Source organism: Passer domesticus, chromosome Z (assembly GCF_036417665.1).
Source record: "Passer domesticus isolate bPasDom1 chromosome Z, bPasDom1.hap1, whole genome shotgun sequence".
Lineage (NCBI taxonomy): Eukaryota > Metazoa > Chordata > Aves > Passeriformes > Passeridae > Passer > Passer domesticus.
This window is the reverse complement of record NC_087512.1, coordinates 9,118,581-9,137,165: the sequence shown is the minus strand read 5'-3', so window position 1 is coordinate 9,137,165 and position 18,585 is coordinate 9,118,581. Positions and strand designations below refer to the sequence as shown.

At 54.7% G+C, this 18,585-nt stretch overlaps 2 protein-coding genes and 1 long non-coding RNA gene across 3 annotated transcripts; 2 read left to right on the top strand and 1 right to left on the bottom strand.

Moving 5' to 3' along the window:
* Nucleotides 1-5,085: 5,085 nt before the first annotated feature.
* Nucleotides 5,086-8,160, top strand: LOC135290414 (eotaxin-like). Its single transcript, XM_064404323.1, has 4 exons — nt 5,086-5,232; nt 5,740-5,863; nt 5,972-6,149; nt 6,466-8,160. The coding sequence occupies exons 1-3, from the start codon at nt 5,169-5,171 to the stop codon at nt 6,132-6,134; spliced, it is 351 nt and encodes a 116-aa protein (XP_064260393.1). The 5' UTR covers nt 5,086-5,168; the 3' UTR covers nt 6,135-6,149; nt 6,466-8,160.
* Nucleotides 8,161-11,847: 3,687 nt separating this feature from the next.
* LOC135290213 (uncharacterized) lies at nt 11,848-15,290 on the bottom strand. Its single transcript, XR_010352910.1, has 2 exons — nt 14,252-15,290; nt 11,848-13,767 (listed from the first exon to the last, which is right to left on the bottom strand). It is a non-coding gene; the product is annotated as an uncharacterized LOC135290213 (long non-coding RNA).
* LOC135290211 (C-C motif chemokine 19-like) lies at nt 14,237-17,414 on the top strand. The gene is made up of 4 exons (XM_064404097.1): nt 14,237-14,367; nt 15,482-15,605; nt 15,936-16,032; nt 16,513-17,414. The coding sequence occupies exons 1-4, from the start codon at nt 14,310-14,312 to the stop codon at nt 16,531-16,533; spliced, it is 300 nt and encodes a 99-aa protein (XP_064260167.1). The 5' UTR covers nt 14,237-14,309; the 3' UTR covers nt 16,534-17,414.
* The last annotated feature ends 1,171 nt before the right edge of the window (nt 17,415-18,585 follow it).

The following is an 18,585-nucleotide window of genomic DNA, read 5'->3' as shown; positions in this document are numbered from 1 at the left end:
GTGTCTGGCTGAGCCACCACAAGGAGCAGAGCCCTTCTCTGGAGTTTTCCAGTCTTGGCTGAAGCATATCTAGTTCCTACTTTATGGCTTGCTGTAATGTCTTCTGCAAAATCTCCAGAGCCTTCTCGATGTTTTGCTTCATTTCCCTTTGGCTGTCTTTAATTCCTCTGTCTCCACACACACAGCCCTCCTCCAGCCCCACTGATGAATTCACTGAATGTGTCAGCTGCTATTTCCTCCGGTCCAAGCTCACAGGGAGGTGGGCTCGTGCCAGAACCGTGGGGCAGAGAGGGCTGCCGGGCATCTGCAGCGAGGCTGGTGTCAGAGTCCGACACCCCAAGAGAGAAGGAGCAGTTTCCTCTCCAAAAACACTCAGACAGCTTTTTTTTTTTTCTTTTTTTTTTTCCCAGCAGCTTCTCAAGTCTCTGTGAATTCACACGCCAGAGCGATGCCTTCGCACCATCCATCCTGGACAGTGCCTGTGCAGCTCTCCCATCTCCCAGGGCCCAGAGCTCCCTCTCGGCTGGCACCATCCATCCTGGACAGTGCCTGTGCAGCTCTCCCATCTCCCAGGGCCCAGAGCTCCCTCTTGGCTGGCACACTCCGTGCCCCGCTGCGGGAGCCGCTGCTCGCTCTGCCGTGAGAGGATCCTTACATCTCCCCTCTCACTGAAGGTTGGGCTGCTGCCAGTAGTTTCCACTGAGTTTTACGCTTCCATTCGAGGACCCGTGGGATTTCTGGATGGAGTGTTGTGCTTCCCATGTTGATGGAAGAGATAGGGCTGTACCTGTGGTTGGTGGAAGGGATGAGGACTAGCTGAGAGGGACACTGTGTTTGGAGGATTGTTAAGCAGTTAAACATCTCTTCCTGGAAGTGTCTCCCACTCTCTGCCTTGTCCCCTTTCCCACAAAATTCTTGGCCACCCCATGGATGTCTCCACCATGCCACAGAGGGACAGGCTCTGAGCTATCTCCCCTATATGTTCTGGTGGCATAGTGCACACTCACAACAGCCACAGTCCAAAGGATCCCATGTGCCTCGATGAGGGGAGCTGATAACTGAGCAATCCTGACCATGCATTTTCCATGGGGACACAAATCTTGCCCTTTCCCTTGATTCTGGGTCTGAGCAAGCACTGTGTGCAGCACTGCACACCCTGCAGAGGGAAGAGAGCACTGCTCCAGGGTGCAGGATCTGCCCAGGTCCCTCTCATCCTGTTCACTTAGCCCCTGAACATTTTCAGCACCCTGCCTTAAACCACTGAGGCACTCTTGCAGTCATGCTAGCAAACAAAGGTTAACCTGCACCAGGCTGGGAAATCAAATTTCCATCTGGGGAAACGAAGAGTGTGTGTGGGGCAAACTTTTCAAGGCTGAAGACCCTCTCCCAGCCCAGCTGGCTTCAGCACCCGTGCGCTCCCGAGGAGCTGTTTCCTTGCCCTTCTCAGCGTGTTGTGCTTATCCTGCTCTTCCCATTGGCCTGGCTGAAGGCCGGTGCAGCAGCCAGCAGGCAGCCTGCCCGGCTCGTGTGCCGCCGGCTTCCAGCAATTATTTCCCGCATCCCAAGGAATGTGTCGCTCTTTGACATTTCTATACGTTGTGCCTGGCAGCCGGCTACCCTTCCCAGACACGGGGGTTTTCCACTTTGCAAACTACCTCTCTGCTGGGTCCTGGGAATCGGGGCCTCTGCAGGAAGGAATGTGCTGGTCAGAGGGTTGAACTGAGCTGTGCGACCCTGTTCCTGCCAGCAGTGACTGTAACTCGGAGGCAGCATCCACAAGGATTTGGAAATTCCCAGTCCCATTGGTTGGCCCCTCTTGAGGCCTTCAGTTTGAGGAACCTCTGCTCCCTGAGCTGCCTGGGAAGCAGACCCTGCAGTCTGGTTAAGTGGGACAGAGCTGGAGGCTTCTCCAGTGGTGATGGTCAGCCCAGGAGTGGATGAGCAGAGGGCTGAGTGCTCAGCAGAATGGATCTCCTGGCAGTATGGGTTGAGATGCTAGGAAATTGTGATGCTAGAAACCAGGGGAGTAATCCACAGATGAACTCCAGGCCCTGGAGCTCTGGTGCGCTGGTGCAGGGTGCAAACTTGGGAAGAATTTGGGATGGAGGCTTGAGAGAGCTGTGGTGGTTTCACTGCCTGGGACGGGATCACGAGCAAGGCAGTGAAGTGACCTTTGCTATGCTCCCACTGTTTCTGTGCACTCTGTATGTGGGGGCACCACAGTCTCTGACAAGGACACCCTCCCCTCTTCACACACTGTGGAGGTTCCTCCACCACAGGGATGCAAAGGGCTGGAGCTGGGCTGCCAGAGCATGGGGGTAGCTGGAGGCATCATCCTACAAAGCCTTGTTGCAATGGCTCTGTACAGTGTCAGACACAGATCCTGTGGCCAGAGAGGAATTCCCTGTAGCTGAGACACCTCAGAGGGCATCCTGCCTTCCCTGTGTCTGCCTCCATCCTGCACCTATGAGCTATGGAAAAAGGTGGTGACTGCAGGAGCCCAGGTAAATGAAGAATGGGTTATGTGCAGGAAATTGTGCCTGGCCAGCTGCTGGAGGGTGCTGGCGTTTGAGATCCCTAAAAAGCCTTGTCACCACCCCCACCACTGTCAGTTCTTCTGTATCCCAAAAGTTTGGTCATCCCTGCAAACAGGGATGCTCACTCATCTCTCATTGCCAGAAGCTCCCTTCTTTCTCCTTGGGCTGGGTGAACACGTGACAGAGTAAGGCACATCAAGAGGAAGGACTGAAGGGGGATGGTCTGAGGGAAGGGAGGCAGAAGGGGAGACAAGCCATGGACCCCCAGACTGACTTCCAAGGGGTCCTGCTGCTCAAGCATGCAGATGTGTCCACAATTTCCAAGTGCCCCTTTCCCTCCTGGGACCTCTCCAACCACCTTCCCTGGAAAGAGTGAGAGTCTGCTCATCCACATGCTTTGTTAGACGTGCAAGTCACAGCATCAGGGAATTGCCTAAGACTGATGCCTCTGGCAAGGGAAGCACGTGCCCTGACCGTGTTTGGGGCTGGCCTCTGGCCAGAGGTTGCTGCTGCGGTGTCTTCAAAACACTCAGAGAGCCAGGGACTTTCCAGGAGCTTGCTGCCTTAGCGGGACATAGACTGGGCAAGGAAGGAATCTGGGCTCTGTGCTGGGACTGCAGAGCTCCCCTGGGCTCCTTTGTGAGCACCCAGGCACTGCTGTCTGGGGAGGCTGCACAAGGAAGGGCTGGAAAGGCACTAAGTACCAGCACGGCTCTCCTTTTTCTGCCCTGTCCTGATGCCACCAGTGCTTTGGGATTAGGGGGATGGGTGACAGCACACAGGATGCCTCTGGGAACTCCTTCCCCGTGCTGCCAAATACCCTGGGGAGATGCACCTGCAGACAACCTGCTACTGCCCAACCTGCTGCTTGCCTCAGGCCCTGCTGCCCGACTCCACAGCAGCCTCTGTGCTGCACAAGTGTGTGGGGATTTGCCTCCCCCTTTCTGTGTACCTGGGTACCCCCTGGATGGGATCTCCATGCGTGAGGGATGGAGGAAGCCCCAGGAGTGCAGCCCTGGCACACTGCCCCAGGCTGTCCCAGAGGAATGCTGGTCTCCTGGCTGGCATGACTCCAGGATTGCCTTCTCCCTCCTGAGGGGAAGAAGGGAGTGGGCAACTTACACAGCTCTGCTTTCTGCAGCAGCTGGGACTTTGGTCTTCTCCTGGGCTACTCATTGTCCTTGATGACTGTTTATCAGGGTTATTAACAGAAACTGCTGGAAGGTCCTGGTGTTGCAACCCAGCTCCCAGGCAGCAGAGCCCTCAAAGGGGTTTGGCCCTCACTATCACTGGTTAGATTCCATGAGAGCTGCCCATTCCACTGGGGCTCCCACACCCAGTTGGCATGAGCACTGGCACAGGAGCTGTCCAAGGAGCTGGAGACCAGGGTGAGGGAAGAGGGGCTGTTAGCAGTGTGTGGTGAAGGATGGTAAGGGGGATTTGCTGCTGGGGGTTGTCCAGGGGGGCTGGAGTGGTGCTGGGACATCATCTCTTCTCAGAGGGGCTCTGCAGCAGGGAGAGAAGCAGAGACACCAGACACATCACAGAAAATTCCAATTAAATGGTGGGGGAAGTGTTTTCAACTTGGGGATGTATCAAGCACTGGAACAGGTGGCCCAAAGCACTTGTGAAACCATCAACCTTGCTCTCTTCCAGACTATGCTCTGGCGATTACCTGAAATATTTCTGACTGTCCTTTCCCCACAGCAGGACTGGTGTCACACTAGTTGCTCAGGGCTTGGTCCAGTAACAACGGCCATCTCTTTGGATGGCTTTTGTCACCACAGGAATTTCCTGTGGGGTCCTGTTCAGCTCTCTGGGTTCACTTCTGTGTAGTCCCCATGTGTCCAGCTATGTCCAGCTGCACAGGGCTGTGTCATGCTGCTGTGGGTTTCCATATGCTTGTCAGCACATTCCTTCATCTTGTCAAGGTCCCCACTCACCCCAGCTCCCCACAATTTGATGTCAGCACCAAAATATGATGGGCTGTGCTGTTTTCCTCAGCCCCATTGCAGTCTAGCTCTCACACATCCCAGCCCTACAGCTGTACTCAGCTCTGTTCAGCTGGGGTCCTCCCCAGGACAGCCAGACTTGGATGGGGGCTCAGGGGAAAGGGGTGTGGGCTCCCCCTGAGCCACTTCTCACCTGCTGTTTGTGTTGGTGGTTTGGCTTGGAAGCAAATCACCAAATGGGGGGGCAAAACAGGTTGAGTCCTTGGTTTCTTTGAAGGCTTGGCCACCTTCCAGGATCCATTTCATGGGAACAAACACCCGACCCTCTGAGAGCAGGTAGTGGCAGGTTGTGAGACTGTGTAGGAAACTGGAGCCCACAAACTCATCTAGCTGTGATGGGAGCTGTATCTCCAGTGTGTCCCCTACCTGGTGCCCCACACCGTGATGGGCAGCTGGGAACAAGACAGGACGTGTCTGTAAAGGGGGGCTTGCAGCTTACAGGAATCCCCCACCCTCTACTTCTTCATCACCCAGCCCTTGGCCGGCTGGTGGGCTGCCTGCCAGGCTGTCCGAAAACGAAAGCAAGGAATCCACAGATAAATAGGAGCAGCCCCAGCACGAGGCAGCAGTGCGTGTCCTGCTCCCGAGCCTCGTCCTGCTCCGTGACCGTGGCAGCACCATGGCTCTCCGCCCCTTCCTGATGCTGCTGCTGGCTGCCACCCTGCTCATCACCCAGGCTCAAGGTGAGGGGCGAGGAGCCCTCCTGCCTGCTCCTGCTGGGATGGGGCAGGGTGTGGGATGCTCAGCGGGGTGTGCACAGGGTGCTGAGGGTGGTGTTTGCAGCGCACTGGCGTGTGGGGTGTGCGGGTGTGTGTAGGGCTCTGTGCTGTGTGTGCCTGTGGCATGGGCTTGCAGGGCTTGCTCAGCTTGGAGTGTGTCTGTGTGCATGTGGCTGGTGGGGCAGCAGCACCCCAAGGTGAAAAGAACAGGGGAACGGTGTTCAGTAGCTTTTCAAGGAGCCCCTCTCTGCCTCAGTTTCCCCGCCACCAGCCTTGGATGTGGTGTCTCGTATTCCTGGGGCCAGGTCTGACCTGGGCATTGGGGTTCAGAGCTTCCAACCCCACCTGGTGCCCAGGATCACCCCCAACCTGTGACACCAAACAAGCCCTATGCTGTCAGCTGGCATTCTGTGCTGAAGGTGTCCTGGCTCACTGGCAATCCCAAATCCCACATTCCTTCCTCTCTCACAGGCATTGGAAGCTCAGCCTTGGACTGCTGCCTGAAGAACAAACCTTTGAAGAAGGAAATCAGTGGCGTGGTGACATCCTACCGCCTCCAGGGACCCGAGTCGGGATGTTACCTTCATTCTGTTGTGTGAGTAGCCTGTGGTGGCCAGGACCACTTGGAACAGTTTGGCTTCAGGCAAATCCTTCCCTGTCCTCCCTCTTCTCCCCCCCAGAAAACCTCTCTGCTGCTCCCCAGGCTCATCACCAAGAAGAACAGGAAAATCTGCGCCTCTCCCGATGATGACACTGTCCAGAAGCTGATGCAGCAGCTGAACAAGAAGGACAAGAATGACAAGAGCAGGAAGAAGGGGCAGCGTCCCAGAGGCAGACCCAAGAAGCAGAGGCGGCAGCGGGCCTAAGCCAGGCCTGAACAGGTAGGTGAGGGGGCTGAGTAGAGTGAGGGTGCTGCACCCCATTCTAGATCCTTCCGTGTGGGAGGGCGGGCGTTCAGCCCCTGGTGCAAAGCCTGGGAGAGCTGTCAGAGCCATGGCTGGAGCGCAGAGGCCCTTAGGGAACAACTCTCTCCTGGTTTGTGCTTGCCTTGAAAGTAAATTTGTTTCTGGAGCTGCTGGGACAAGGCAATGCTTGGGCACGGGCAGGGCAGGTCACTCTGGGGAATGGCCCCCGGCTGGGGTGGATGGTGTGGCTGAGACCCTCTCCATCTCACGCCCTGCTCCTTGCCTTTGTTAGGACGGATGCCTTCCCACTGGTGACTGACCCACGGCCCGGCAAAGGCAATGGACACGCACAAACCACACACCCACCCACCCGCCAGCCCCAGGGCGGGGATGGGGCAGGCTGAGGAGGATTCCCTCTGCCCCACAACCTCTTTGTTGCTGCTATGCCTGACACAGAGATCCCCCAGCACCTGCAGTGCCTGGGTGCTCTCAGCAAGGCAGGCACCCAGGTCCTCACCCGTCCCAGGGCCAGAGAAGTGGGGACCTGGGCGTGGGAGCTGAGCCATGGCCTCTAGAGGGAAGTAGACATGCTTCCCACTAAAGGAGAGTTATTTAGCCTAGCAGGATGGATGCCTTTCCTATGACTTTTTTTGGGGGATATTATACATTTGTATTTATATTTGAAAACTGTGCTTTCATTCAGTCTTCCTGAAAGGCTTTACTTCTCTCTCCTTATGCTTCACAAAGTAGCCTTTATGCTGAAGGCTGGGTTTTCTGGAAGATTTATCTTATTTTTCTACCAAATAAACCTGGCTGCATTTTATTTTCCTCTCATCTCTTTGCTCCTTCTTGGCTTGCAAGGTGTGGGGAACCAGGCAGGTCCCAAATCCCGTGGTCCTACTTGAGCTGCTTGCTGGGTGCTTCTTTGCAGAGCAATTAACAGAGCTGAGATGGAGAGTTGTGGGGTAACAGTGTGGCTCTGTGTCTGGCCTGTTCTAATCTTTCAGGTTTTATGGTACACTGTTGCATTGTAGTTTGTATAAAGATAGCCACAATTTGTCCCTCTGTTTTTTTCATTTTCTTTTTTAGGCACAACATTTCCATGAAATCAGAAGTAATTGTTCAATTTAGTAGAATTATACCCTTTTAGCTCCCCTGGCTACAAAATTGCAATGAAATCAGAACAAATTGTTCAGTTTAGTGGAATTTTACCCTCTTCTTTCCCCTGGCTTTGCTTGTGTCAGGGCTTCAGACACTATTAAGACAAATGCTTAGTTTTCTGGGAGCAAAAAAACCCACAACCAATAGCAACTCTCTCATATATATTTACGAAATCTGAAAAGCCCATATGGTGAAAAACACATGTGAAGCTGTGAAGGTGGGGGAATAGCAGATTTTGTAAAATTCACCGTAGACATCCTGCAGTCGTTTGAGAGCAGCTCTATCCCAAAATTTTTGTGAGAGAAGTCACTGAGTAGAGGACACCTTTAGGTGAGACTGCAAGTGGAGGTGGGACAGACCCCTGGGACAGGGCTGGGGGGAAAATGGCATCTCCCTGTGCCTGCAACCTGCTCTCCCCAGCATGCTGAGAAGAAGCAAATTAAACAGCTGTGCTAGAGCCACACTGCTATCTGCTTGCAGAGATTTTGAACGTGGACTTTGGTCAGTAAAGGTCTATTAAATCATATAAATGCAATAATAGGATTTGCAGAGCTTAACAGTATCAGCACGGGCGGTGTGTTTGTTGGAGTAAAGCTTATAGCTGAGTGTTTCTACCAAGTATGTATCTGGCTTGATTGCTTTATTAATAGGGCATTTAGGTCTATCATTTTAAGGCTGTGTAAAGTAACTGTGAAGTCCAAGATACTGGCCCTGAGCATGGGACAGGCGCTGAGCTGTCTCCTCCTCCACACTGAACACCCGGCCGTCTGCCAGACCAGTTTTTGGACAGGATGTGTGGCAATAAAATATATTCTTTATAACCAAACTCTTTTGTTCTGGCTGCTGTGATGGGCTTTGGTGGGGTGGGAAGGGCTGCATGGCAGGGTGCTCTCCTGCCCCACTCACCATTGTCCCCCAGGTCCAGGCTTTTGAGGTGCTCCCAAGAGATGTATCCCTGGGGTGCTCAGGCTGGGAGCTGCTGGCACGGGGGGTCAATGCAAGTCCCCTCTCTTGTAGCTGTGTTTCCCAGCAAGGTGGAGAGGTGGAGACATCCTGGTTGCTCATCTGTCCCCAGTGAGAGGTTCTGAAGTGCCAGAGAACATGGGCACAACGCTGGTTTGGACACGGCATCTTTTCTCACGGCTGAGCCTGTCCCTCTGACTCTGACCCATGGATGTGAACTGCTTGTTCAAAGCAGGGGCTCTGTTCTCCTTGCTGCTTTGGGATAACAGCAGCAAAACAGGTTATTAGTGAGGTTATGCTGTGGCCTGGGCTTTGCTGGGAGCCTGGGAACTGACGCCTGCACACAAGGAATGAGGTGGGGGTGCCATGGGAGGGCTGGAGGCAGCCCTGTGTTTGATGAGGACACACTGCATCCAGTGGCCCTGCCTCTGATGAACTCCTTGTGGTGGTTGTAGTGTCAGGGGATTGTGAAATGGTTGCAAAATTTCTCTAGAAATGAGGTCTAGACGAAGACATCTGAAACCACAAACAGCTAAGCATGAGAATATGGTAGGAACGAACCAGCATGTGAAATGTGCCCTGATGCTTCTGTGCCTGTGGAACAAAACACCACTCAAGGAGGGCTTTTTCCTTTCAAATGTGAGGAGGGCATTTGGCTAAAACAGGTTAAAAAGATATGCCAGTGGTGGTGTTCTAATTTGCCCTAGAACTTACCAAAAAAACAGGATCTGGAAGCACACGGGAGCTTGTCCTTTGCTCAGGAAGGCACAGGTGAGCATGGGCACAGATGCACAAATGTCAGCCCACGTGTGCCTGAGCCTGCACGCACACAGGTGTTTGCCCTCTCCTTCCAGATTTACTGCTGAATGCTGCTTTCCAGGAAAAGAAGGTGGCAGGGCTACTGTGAGCGTCTCTAGGCAGGTGTGAAGCAGGTGGTCAGAGTGCTGCTGCAGTGAGATGGCAGCAGGGAAACACCTCCAAGGAAATTCCCTGTGAGAAGTAACGAGCTGTGACCTGCAGCACTCAGTGGGCACCAAAATTCCTTCTTTGGAAGGAGCTGAATCCATGGACCCCAGCTGGGACAAGAGATGTGAAGAAGAAGGTCTAAGGTGGTGCAGCAGTGAAGCAGCAGAAAGGGATTCACACAGCTGTACCCCTGGGCAGAGCAAGCCTGACGCTGTGTGCAAAGATAAGGCAGTGTTGATCAAGTATGTGCTGGGGTAGTAGGTGGGCAAGGGATGTATAAAAGCCCACCCAAACACAGAATCAGTCTGCAGGGAATGAAGCAAAGCTGAGCAAAGAGTTGGGATAGCTCAGCCACTCTGGAACAGAAAGGCTTCAGTGACAGCAGAGAGCAGCCGGGCGAGACAGAAAACAAGTGCAGCCAAGAAAGTCTTGAGCCCAGGCCAAATGATTAGCTCAAGTCATTAGCTGGTGCAGACGATGCTCCAGGGCTGTGCCAACAGCAGAGTGCTCTGGGCTCTGATGCCAGGTGCAGCTCCAGCAAGGCTCACCTGGACACAGGCACATCAGCTCCATCCCAGGTCCTCGCCCAGCAGCAGGAGTGGGCAGTGCTGCAGCAGTCTCGTGGGGGCCAAGGGCTGCTTTTGGGGCTGCACGGGTGTTAGAGGGGCTTTGGATTCCAAGCAAAGCTTTGAAGTGTTTTTTGGTGTTCTCTCTGCCAGCACTGCTCTCCTGAGGTTTGCTATGGTCTTGAGAGCAGAGAGGATGTGGGAAAGTGGCTGGTGGCCAGCAGGGGCTCTCACCCTTCCTGCTCCAAGGTATTTCCCAGCTGGCCATCCCCTGGCACTTATGCTGTCCTAGAGGGCACAGCCCAGAGCTTCCTTTCAACCCTTTTGTTGCCTACATGTAACTCCCAAGTGTCCTCCTTCTCTCACCTTCTGTTTTGCTGTCTGAGGACCCTTGGCTTTGGGGTGTCTCATGCTGTTATTCTTCCTTCCATTTCTCCAGAACCCAAGGTCCCTCTGCTTGTGTCCCATCCTTGTCTCCCCATTGCAGACCTGCTCCTTGGCTGTGAAAAAGCAGCTGTGGAAAATCTGCTCTACTCTGAGGATATCCTGTGCTGGGGCCAATGTCAGCCCTGCCCCAGAGCTGCAACAAGCCAAGAACTTCACAGCCTCCCCTGCCCGTTGTCAAAGAGCCAACAGAGCAGTGAGGCAGTCCCCAAGGGTTTGTTCTTTCCCATTTTTCTTGTACATCTGTCCACAAGTGCACTGGGTGTGCAGCCTCACCGGGCATCCTTCTCTGCCAAGCCATGCAGGGCGTGTCAAGGAAATTCCTGATGGGCTGCTTTTTATACAGCTGTCCCCAGTTATCCCCTCTGAAATCCCTTTTCAGGGAGGGTTGAAGAAAGGACAGGCAGAATGATTGCAGGGAGTCAGGCTGGGGGCATCCCACCTGGTCACTGCCATCTCGGTGCTGCTTGCAGGAAGCTTCTGGCTGGGAAAATGCAGCCCAGAGGTGATGCTGAGGGACACGTGTGTTGCAGAGAGATGGTTGCTTGCCTAGGAGTGTAGAGCAAGACACAGCTGAAGGCTTTTTTGGATCTGCTGCTCATCATTCATGGTGACCTAAACATCAGTGACACTGAAGACAATGAGTATTAGGGACAGAAAAGGAATTGGAACCTTTTGAGTCCTTCTGGACCAGATTCTCAGGTTCATTTTGGCTACTTCTGGGAAAAGCTGTGACTTGCTATTTCCCCCTTATCTCCATTTAAATCAGATTGGGTGTGTTCACTCAGCTAGAGGAGACCCAGTGGGGTTCAAGTCCCACAGCTGCTGTAGCCTCAGTCCTTGTGCTGCACCAGGACTGGGAATGTGATGGGAGCTGTGAGAGGCTGCCACGAGCTGGGTGTTGCAAGCGGAATTGAAGCAGCTGCAGTGCTTTCCCAGTATTTCCCAATGAAATGAATGCAGCCAGCCCAGATCCCACCCCCGGGGACTGGCTGTAGCTGGAATTTGCCGAAATTCCCCCTTTGCCCTTTCCAGCTCTGTAGCTCAGAGGTGGAAGGCAGTCCACCACCCAACAGCCTGGGGAGTAGCTGTTCTGGCAGCTCCTGTGGCTGTCGGGTCTCCAGGAAGGCAGCAGCATGGTCAGTGCTCCCTGAGGAGAGCCCAGGGGTGGAGGTGATACCCACATGGTCTGTTTACATTTTGATGGGTAGGATTTCCCACAGGGATCGTTAGTCCCTTTGGATTTCCACTTAAATTAACAACTGCATTATCGAGGTTTCTGCAGGAGTAAGTGCTCATGGATGCTTCCTGCTGCATCTTGTGGTGTCCCTGGGGCTGGAGCTCCAGTGCTCTCTAACTGCTCAGGAAGAGGCTTAAATGAGTCAGTGTGAACAACGCTCTTTCCTCATCCCCACCAAATCCCCTGCCTGTTTGTGCCTCTGGGGACCCTGCACTCTGAAGATCCCTGTCTTCCCCATCTGCACTGCCTCTTCTGGTCCCTGAGACTCAATCCTGCAAGGGGGATGGGTGACCTTCCTGAATGCCACAGGGATGCAGTTCAGAGATGACCACACTTTTCTTAGAAATTTTATTGACCCCAGTAAGAGGGGGGAAACCCACCACATTCCCCTTTCACAATGCAAGTGGAAAGCCCCTTTCCTCACTCTGGTGTTCTTCCTGGGGAGCAGAGGCATGTGAAGCTGCTGTACTTTGACCCACTGGGCTCCCTGACAACTGTCAGGAGGAAGAACAACCTCCCTTTCCTGCCCATGCTGTTGGCAGGGCTGTGGGCAGCTCAAGGGATGGGGGTCCCCAGCAGCCAGAGGTGGCTAAGAAGTTTAGTCCCAGATGGATATATTCCCAATTCAGCATGCTTCTCTTGGTGTAGAGCCAGTGGGGAGCCAGCAGCAGGTGGGAGAGCCTTGTGCCAGGGAAGGGGCAGCTGGGGACACCCCTGCTTGCCATGGGGTGCAGGATCCAGCAGTGCCTGGAGGAAATCCCACAGCACAGGAGTCCCAGCACCCCTTGCCAGCCCTCAGTTCCAAGATCTGTCAAACACACTGAACATGCAAGGAGGTGAGGGTTTGTTGCTGGGCAGCCCCCCAGCACCCTCCACACTTGCAGTGGGTCAGGGCACTGCTTTTGGGACCCACTCTTTGCAGAGGGCTCCACACTGTCAGACCAACCCCCAGCGAGGAGCTGGCTCTGGGCTGGGAGCAGTTCTGGCCACCAGCTACCAGGAGCTGTCATTTTTCCTGCTGTGACATCTCTCTGGCAGTGTCCTGAGGAGATTAGGTGGAAAGATTTGGTTGCAGATCCATCCTACATCCCCAAACCTGCGGGGAGCCGGGGGCTGATGGCACTAATCCTCCTCCACCTAAACTCGACTTCTGCTGGCTGGGAGTGTCAGCAGGTGCTGACTGAAGTTAACCTGGTACATCCTGTTTGTGCTACTCCTCCTGCCCACCAGCCCCCACCTGCTTCCTTCTCCACAGTGCTGGCTTGCTGGGCATGGGAGCAGCCAGAGGCAATGCTTTCCTAATGGAGCAGATCACCCCACATACGAGGCTGGTGACAGTGCCAGTGCTGGAATGCAGCACCATGTCTGGTGGCATGGCTGGAGTCTCCTCTTGCTTCTTAGCATGGAGTGGGGAAGGGACAGAGCCTCTCCTACTGTTGAGAGGAGCATGAGGGACTCACTGAAGTGCCTGGGTCCCAGCTGTGTGCCTTGTGCCAAGGTGGAAGGGGGTCTGTACACTGCTCTCCCCTTTGATGCACCGACAGTCCAAAGCTGGAACAAGGGTAAAACTGCAGGCATAGAGACTCTGCTGCAGGGCTTGTTCGCCCCTGCTGCAAAATATTTTTCCTTTTGTCAGTGGGAATTTATGTGGGTGCATCTGATGCCTTTACATTTGTCCTGCCCCTGGGCCCCTCAGAGAAGACCCTGAGCCTGGCATCTCCAACTCCCTACAAGGAGATGCTGACAGCAGTGAGCCTTCCACCATTCCTTCCCTGGGCTGCACAGCCCCGGTGATCTCTGCTTCCCACAAGGGACTGAAGCAGCCTGGTTTAAGGGACATCACTGCAGGTGGCACTGGCACTGGCACGCTGGTGAGTCACCATACCAAGGAGAAGCAGCCCCCGTCCCTGTGCTCCTGTGAAGATTCGAAGCGGGAGCGCTGGTCCTCGCTCTCGGCAGTGCCCACGCAGCGGGTGAGATGCTGGCACCCTGCGCTGTGCGCACAGCCTCCGTGGGGAATTTCTGCTCTTGCACGGAGAAAACCTGTTTACAGGAAGCTCTGTAGCTGCCTTTGGCCAACAACCATTTTCTGGGACACCTGGAAATCAGGTTGTCTTTTGGCCTGCGAGATCTTGGTCCTGGAGTGGAGCGCGCTGACTGGGCTCTCCTCTCTCTGCCAGCTTTGGCTGTGCCCCCATGCCGGCACTGGGGAGGGCAGGGGAAAGCTAGGCTTCAGCAAACAGCCAGGGAGACTCTGAGGGGAAGACAGACATCACCCCAGTACCAACATATCCCCCAAAATGGGATTGAGGCAAGTTCTACCCCCCACAGCATCAAAGGGTTGAGACTACATAATATTGTGAATGTCCCAGAGATGTCTCAGAGAAGAGACTGGGAAATGCGTGGGGTGAGAGCCCCCCAAGTGCTGTCCCAGGGCCCTGGGGTGTTTTCACAAGGTAAAGGGACCCTGGAGCTGCCTGGTGTTTACCAGCGACACCTATGGCCTGAGTGCTGGCAGAGAGGGCAAGAGAGTGTTTGGCTATGGGACCAGAGAACAGCTGGCTGCAGGGAAAGCAGCTGCTGGGATATTCGGGAACTGCTCAAAGATTAAAATCCAGCCTGTTGTAATTCTTTTTACAACCTCCCAGCCTCCAAAAGAAACTGAAAGCCATGGGCTGGAAGGGTATATAAGCAGTGGGGAGCAGCAGCAGGGCACAGGGAAGCAGTGCAGAGCTCACCTCTCCTGCCTGGAGCTCCATTGCCTCCAGCCCATCCTCTGCCAGACTTAGCAGCAAAATGCAGCGGCTGTATCTTCTCTGCCTCAGTCTCCTGTTGCTGGGACAGATCCTGGATGGTAAGATGGGACCTCTCAGGCTGCCTTTCCTGGGGAAATTAGAGCATTCTGTTTCTTCTCTCTTTTGCATTTCCAGCAGACTTTTAGAGGGACACATGGCTGCTGCTTCCTCACAGCCCTGCTGCATCCTCTTCTTGTAACCTTCTTGTAACCAAAGTCCACAGGGACTTTGTCCTGCACAAAGTCCAGACAGGAGCCTGCAGGGCTCTGGGGCAGGGAAGGCATGTTTGGGAAAGGCCATGGAGCAATCCTGCCTCCCAGTGCCCTAGCCCAGCCTGCACGCGTTGGGCTGGGACTGTCTTGGTCCCATTCTCCCCAGTACACCACCGAGGTGCCATTCCTGTCACCCGTGGTGTACGGCAGCCTGGAGGCAAGCAGCAGGGCTGGGAGCCAGAGGGAAGGTGTCTGTTAGGGCAGGGCTGATGTTTGAGGGGCTGTTGGTGTTGGGTGCAGTGTTTGCACAGGTCCCAGCTGCCTGGGTGGGTGACATCAGAACCTCTACCTGTGGTGGGGAGCTGGGGGGTCCAGACGCCTTGTGCTGTTGCACCACACCTTGCTGCTGAGGGTTCAGACATCCGTGGGTGCTGCCAGCCTTGTCAGGGGTTAGCAGTGAATACAGGGTTTGCTGGGAGGGTGGCTCTGGATCTCCTTCCCTGCAGAGAAGCACAGACAGCTATGTCCTTCAGCTGCCACAGGAATGATCCGTGTGGGGTGGGCTGGTGCTGGGGTAGCCGCCAAACCTGTGATTGCTTCAGTAAATAAAGCTGAAGAGAAGCTTTATTTACATCCCCATCCCCTCGGAAATGCGCGTCTGTATTGCAGCACCCTGAAGCAGGGTAAATAAAGACCCCGGCGTCCCGCCTTGCTAGCAGGGGTGCAGGCGGGTTGCCTTCTGCCTGTTTACCCTTCCCTGTCTCCTTTGCTTTCCGTCAGAGGGAGGCAAAGGGCCCTCGGCGCTGGGGTGAGAGCGCAGTAAGGCCGGTGCCGGTGCGCCCAGCCCGGGCAGTGCGTGCCAGCATTCCTGCAGGCACGGTCCTGCCGCAGCCCCGTCACCCTGCGGGGAAGCTGGCGGAGGAGCAGCCGGCTCAGCCTGCACCGTGTGCTCCTCCTCCAGTGCACACCGGCAACAACGTGCTCGACTGCTGCCTGCGGACCAGCGAGGCGCCCATCCCGCGGCGGATCGTGCAGGATTACCGGCTCCAGCTGGTGCAGGATGGCTGTGACATCCCTGCTGCCGTGTAAGAGCCCAAGTGCTGATGGCTTCGTGATGGCCAAGGGATGGAGCTTGCGCGCAGGCAGGGTGGAAGGCAGAGCAGGATGGTGGAGGGATGTTGGGCGGGATTTGAGGGCAAAGGAATAGGGAGAGCTGCCGAAGAGATCCTGGAGCTCCAGAGGCTCAGTGAGAGGGGAGAGCACGGGACAAAAGCCAGGGAAGAAAGTAATCTACAGGCAGAGATGGGGGAGGGCAGTGAGGTGGGGAGTAGGTGAAAGCTTGATCTGTTCTTGGGCATCCATGGAGTGCCTGTCACTACATCTTGGTTTTGTTTTTTTCCCTCGTGGCCTGGCAGATTCATCACCACAAAGGGCAAGCGCCTCTGTGCACCCCTGGATTCCCCATGGGTGATTCGTCTCCAAGAGAGACTGGATGCCAGCTCTGCTAAGAGGGTAAGATCCATACCTGTTCTCAGCCAGGCATGAGGTCAGCCCAGGGGGTGGGTTTACCCACTGCCAGACAGACTTTTCCCATTGTGACTGGGCTGCTGGGAAGAGCAGGGCCATGCTCTGCCAAGGCATGGATAATTTGTCTTGGTCTCCATCCCTCCTGCCTCCAGCTGGGACTAGTCTGCCTCCTCCGTAGTCTCTCTTCCACTCCAAATAAATGCAGCCCTGGGATTTTTGCCTACCTGGTGCCACTCATGTCTGAGTCTGGTGTGTTGACATAGCAAATGGCACAGGGAGCAAAATCCCTTCTCACTTCTGCCCTGTAAGCTTGGAGTCTGCTGCTTGTGCATCTTCATGGAGAGGGCTTTATGATGAGCTTGGTGGGTGCTTTACAAGGCCTGACAGGTCCAGCTGAGGAAGGGACCCTGGGGAAGCTCATACCCCAAGGAGTACACTAGTATCAGTTGGGTTTTTCATTTCCAGGGCAAACCACAGGGCAAGTAGGTCCTGAAGAAGCCATGGCTGGTCCCAACAGCTGGAGGGGACCATCTCCCAGCTGTGAATCTGATGCTAATGGAGCCAACCTGCTTCCACCTCCAACCTCAGGGCTGATCCTCCTTGAGACTCATGCCAGTGTGTGGGACAGGGCAGAGCCTTGTCTGCTCTGCCCTTTTCTCTCTGCCTCCAATGTGACCCAGCATCCTGTGTCAGACTGAGCCAGGGGCTGCTGGACTCCATCACCTTTGCAGCCTGGAAGCTGTTTGATGGACTGATCTGGGAGGCGAGCTGGGGATTCTCAGACTTCCCATCAATACAGCAGCTGTGACCTCCAGCTACAGCCTGATCCCTTTGGTTTCCATTGTCAGCCCCAACCTAGAGTGCTCCTGCATCCCTGGGAAGGGCTGCAAAGAGTGGCGTGGGCTGGTGGTGGAGTAGCTGCCAAATTTGTGATTTGGGGTTGGAGGGGAGTGATGGAGGTGTTCCACAATGGCCATACCTTGTACTGATCCTTGCCAAGCACAACCCAGATACCCTCAGAAAATATGTAGCTGATGTCGTTCTTCTCTCACTCCTGAATTCCCTGCACTGTTTCCCTCCTGCCCTTCCTTGCAAGGGTAGAAACAGAGCCACTAATGCGGAGCAGGCAGAGATGTGCTCTTAGCCCATGCTCTTCTCTGGGACATTGCACCCTTTCTCAGTCCCTCAGCCTGACACCACTGTCCAGCTCTGCCCCATGCCCATGCCTGGAGGTCATGCTGCTCTCAGGTTATTTGCTGCTAGATCTGTTCATTGCAACAATTCCATGTGTATTCCTCTTCTTTACTCTCTCTCTTTTTTTTTTGTTGTTTAATTGTGCTGTGATTTTGTAAAATAAAAAGAAAAGCCAGCAGGCAGTTGTTGTGCCTCATGTTTGAGCCTGAAAGCCAGCGTGGAGTGTGTGGTGAGCAGACAGCACTGCCTATTGTGCTGCAGCAGCAAGGGGGCTGTGCTGGAGAAGAAGGGTTCATAGGGCTGCAGATCTCTTCTGGGAGTCCTTCAGCACCATGGAAAACAAGTGTCCTGCTCTGCACTGCTCAGCCAGGCTATGGGTGTGCGGGGATGGGGTAGGAGGGAGCGTGCCAGGGCTGCACCATCCAGCCCCAAATGCTTCAGTCCTGCCAGTGCAGATGCTGGGTTGGAGCTCCCCAGCTCTCAGCTTCCACAGGAGCAGAGGACATGGAAGAAGTGCTGCAGGAACAAGAGGTTTGCCTTTGCAGTAGAGGGAAACTGAGGCACAGTGTGGTTGATTACTCTGGCAGGTCAGCACTTGCTGGTGGCTGGGATGAAGGGAGTGTAAGGATAAGCTTTTGGGGCAGTGGAGGCTGCTGAAGACACCTTCTCCTGGGCACATCCATGGATAAGGCACAGATGGCAGCCCCCCAGCTCCTGCCACTCATCAAGAGTAAGCTGAGAGTCTATGGCCCTTTTCCCCCTGAGCCTCAGGTCTCCTATGCACTCTGAACAAGATCTTGCTGTAACAAAGTGTGCTGTTGTCCCTTTTTGTCCAGGCCATGTGATGTTTGAACAAAGCTGTTCTGTCCAGCTGAAGCATTTGTGTGTCCAACAGGCAGGCACCATCCTCTCCTCCCAAGCACTGCTGTGACTGTCTGCACCATTCAATTAGCCAGGTGTGGTGCCAGCCAGCATGCCTGGGCACAGGCTGGGAGTGAAATGGCCCAGGACTATTCCTGAAGGCAAAGGGAGCACCCCTCAGGGGATGGCATCCACAGTGCTGCATCCACAGTGCCTGGGCTGCCCAAGCCAGGGAGTGCCCCGATGGCTTTGTGCTGACACCTCTTGAATCCAAGATTTATCCTGTCCCTTGCTCTCCCCTGCTCCCCTGTCTCACTCAGCTGGTGGCTCATTTTTCCTTCAGGTGTTCTCCCCTCTGGGGTCCTCCTCCCTGGTATGTGCTCACACAGTGCCTGGGCTCAGGTGTCTCTGAGTGTGACTCTCAAAAAGCACCAGCTCTGTCCCAGACCATTAACAACAGTGACAGCCCCAGCAATTCAATCC

What these genes read in the sequence shown, in the direction of transcription:
- LOC135290414 (XM_064404323.1), top strand. Translation starts at nt 5,169, where the DNA reads ATGGCTCTCCGCCCCTTCCTGATGCTGCTGCTGGCTGCCACCCTGCTC. An exon ending in GCTCATCACCCAGGCTCAAG is followed by an intron (nt 5,233 to 5,739) that starts GTGAGGGGCGAG and finishes CCTCTCTCACAG; the next exon opens with GCATTGGAAGCTCAGCCTTG. An exon ending in TGTTACCTTCATTCTGTTGT is followed by an intron (nt 5,864 to 5,971) that starts GTGAGTAGCCTG and finishes GCTGCTCCCCAG; the next exon opens with GCTCATCACCAAGAAGAACA.
- LOC135290211 (XM_064404097.1), top strand. Translation starts at nt 14,310, where the DNA reads ATGCAGCGGCTGTATCTTCTCTGCCTCAGTCTCCTGTTGCTGGGACAG. An exon ending in GCTGGGACAGATCCTGGATG is followed by an intron (nt 14,368 to 15,481) that starts GTAAGATGGGAC and finishes CTCCTCCTCCAG; the next exon opens with TGCACACCGGCAACAACGTG. An exon ending in ATGCCAGCTCTGCTAAGAGG is followed by an intron (nt 16,033 to 16,512) that starts GTAAGATCCATA and finishes TTTCATTTCCAG; the next exon opens with GGCAAACCACAGGGCAAGTA.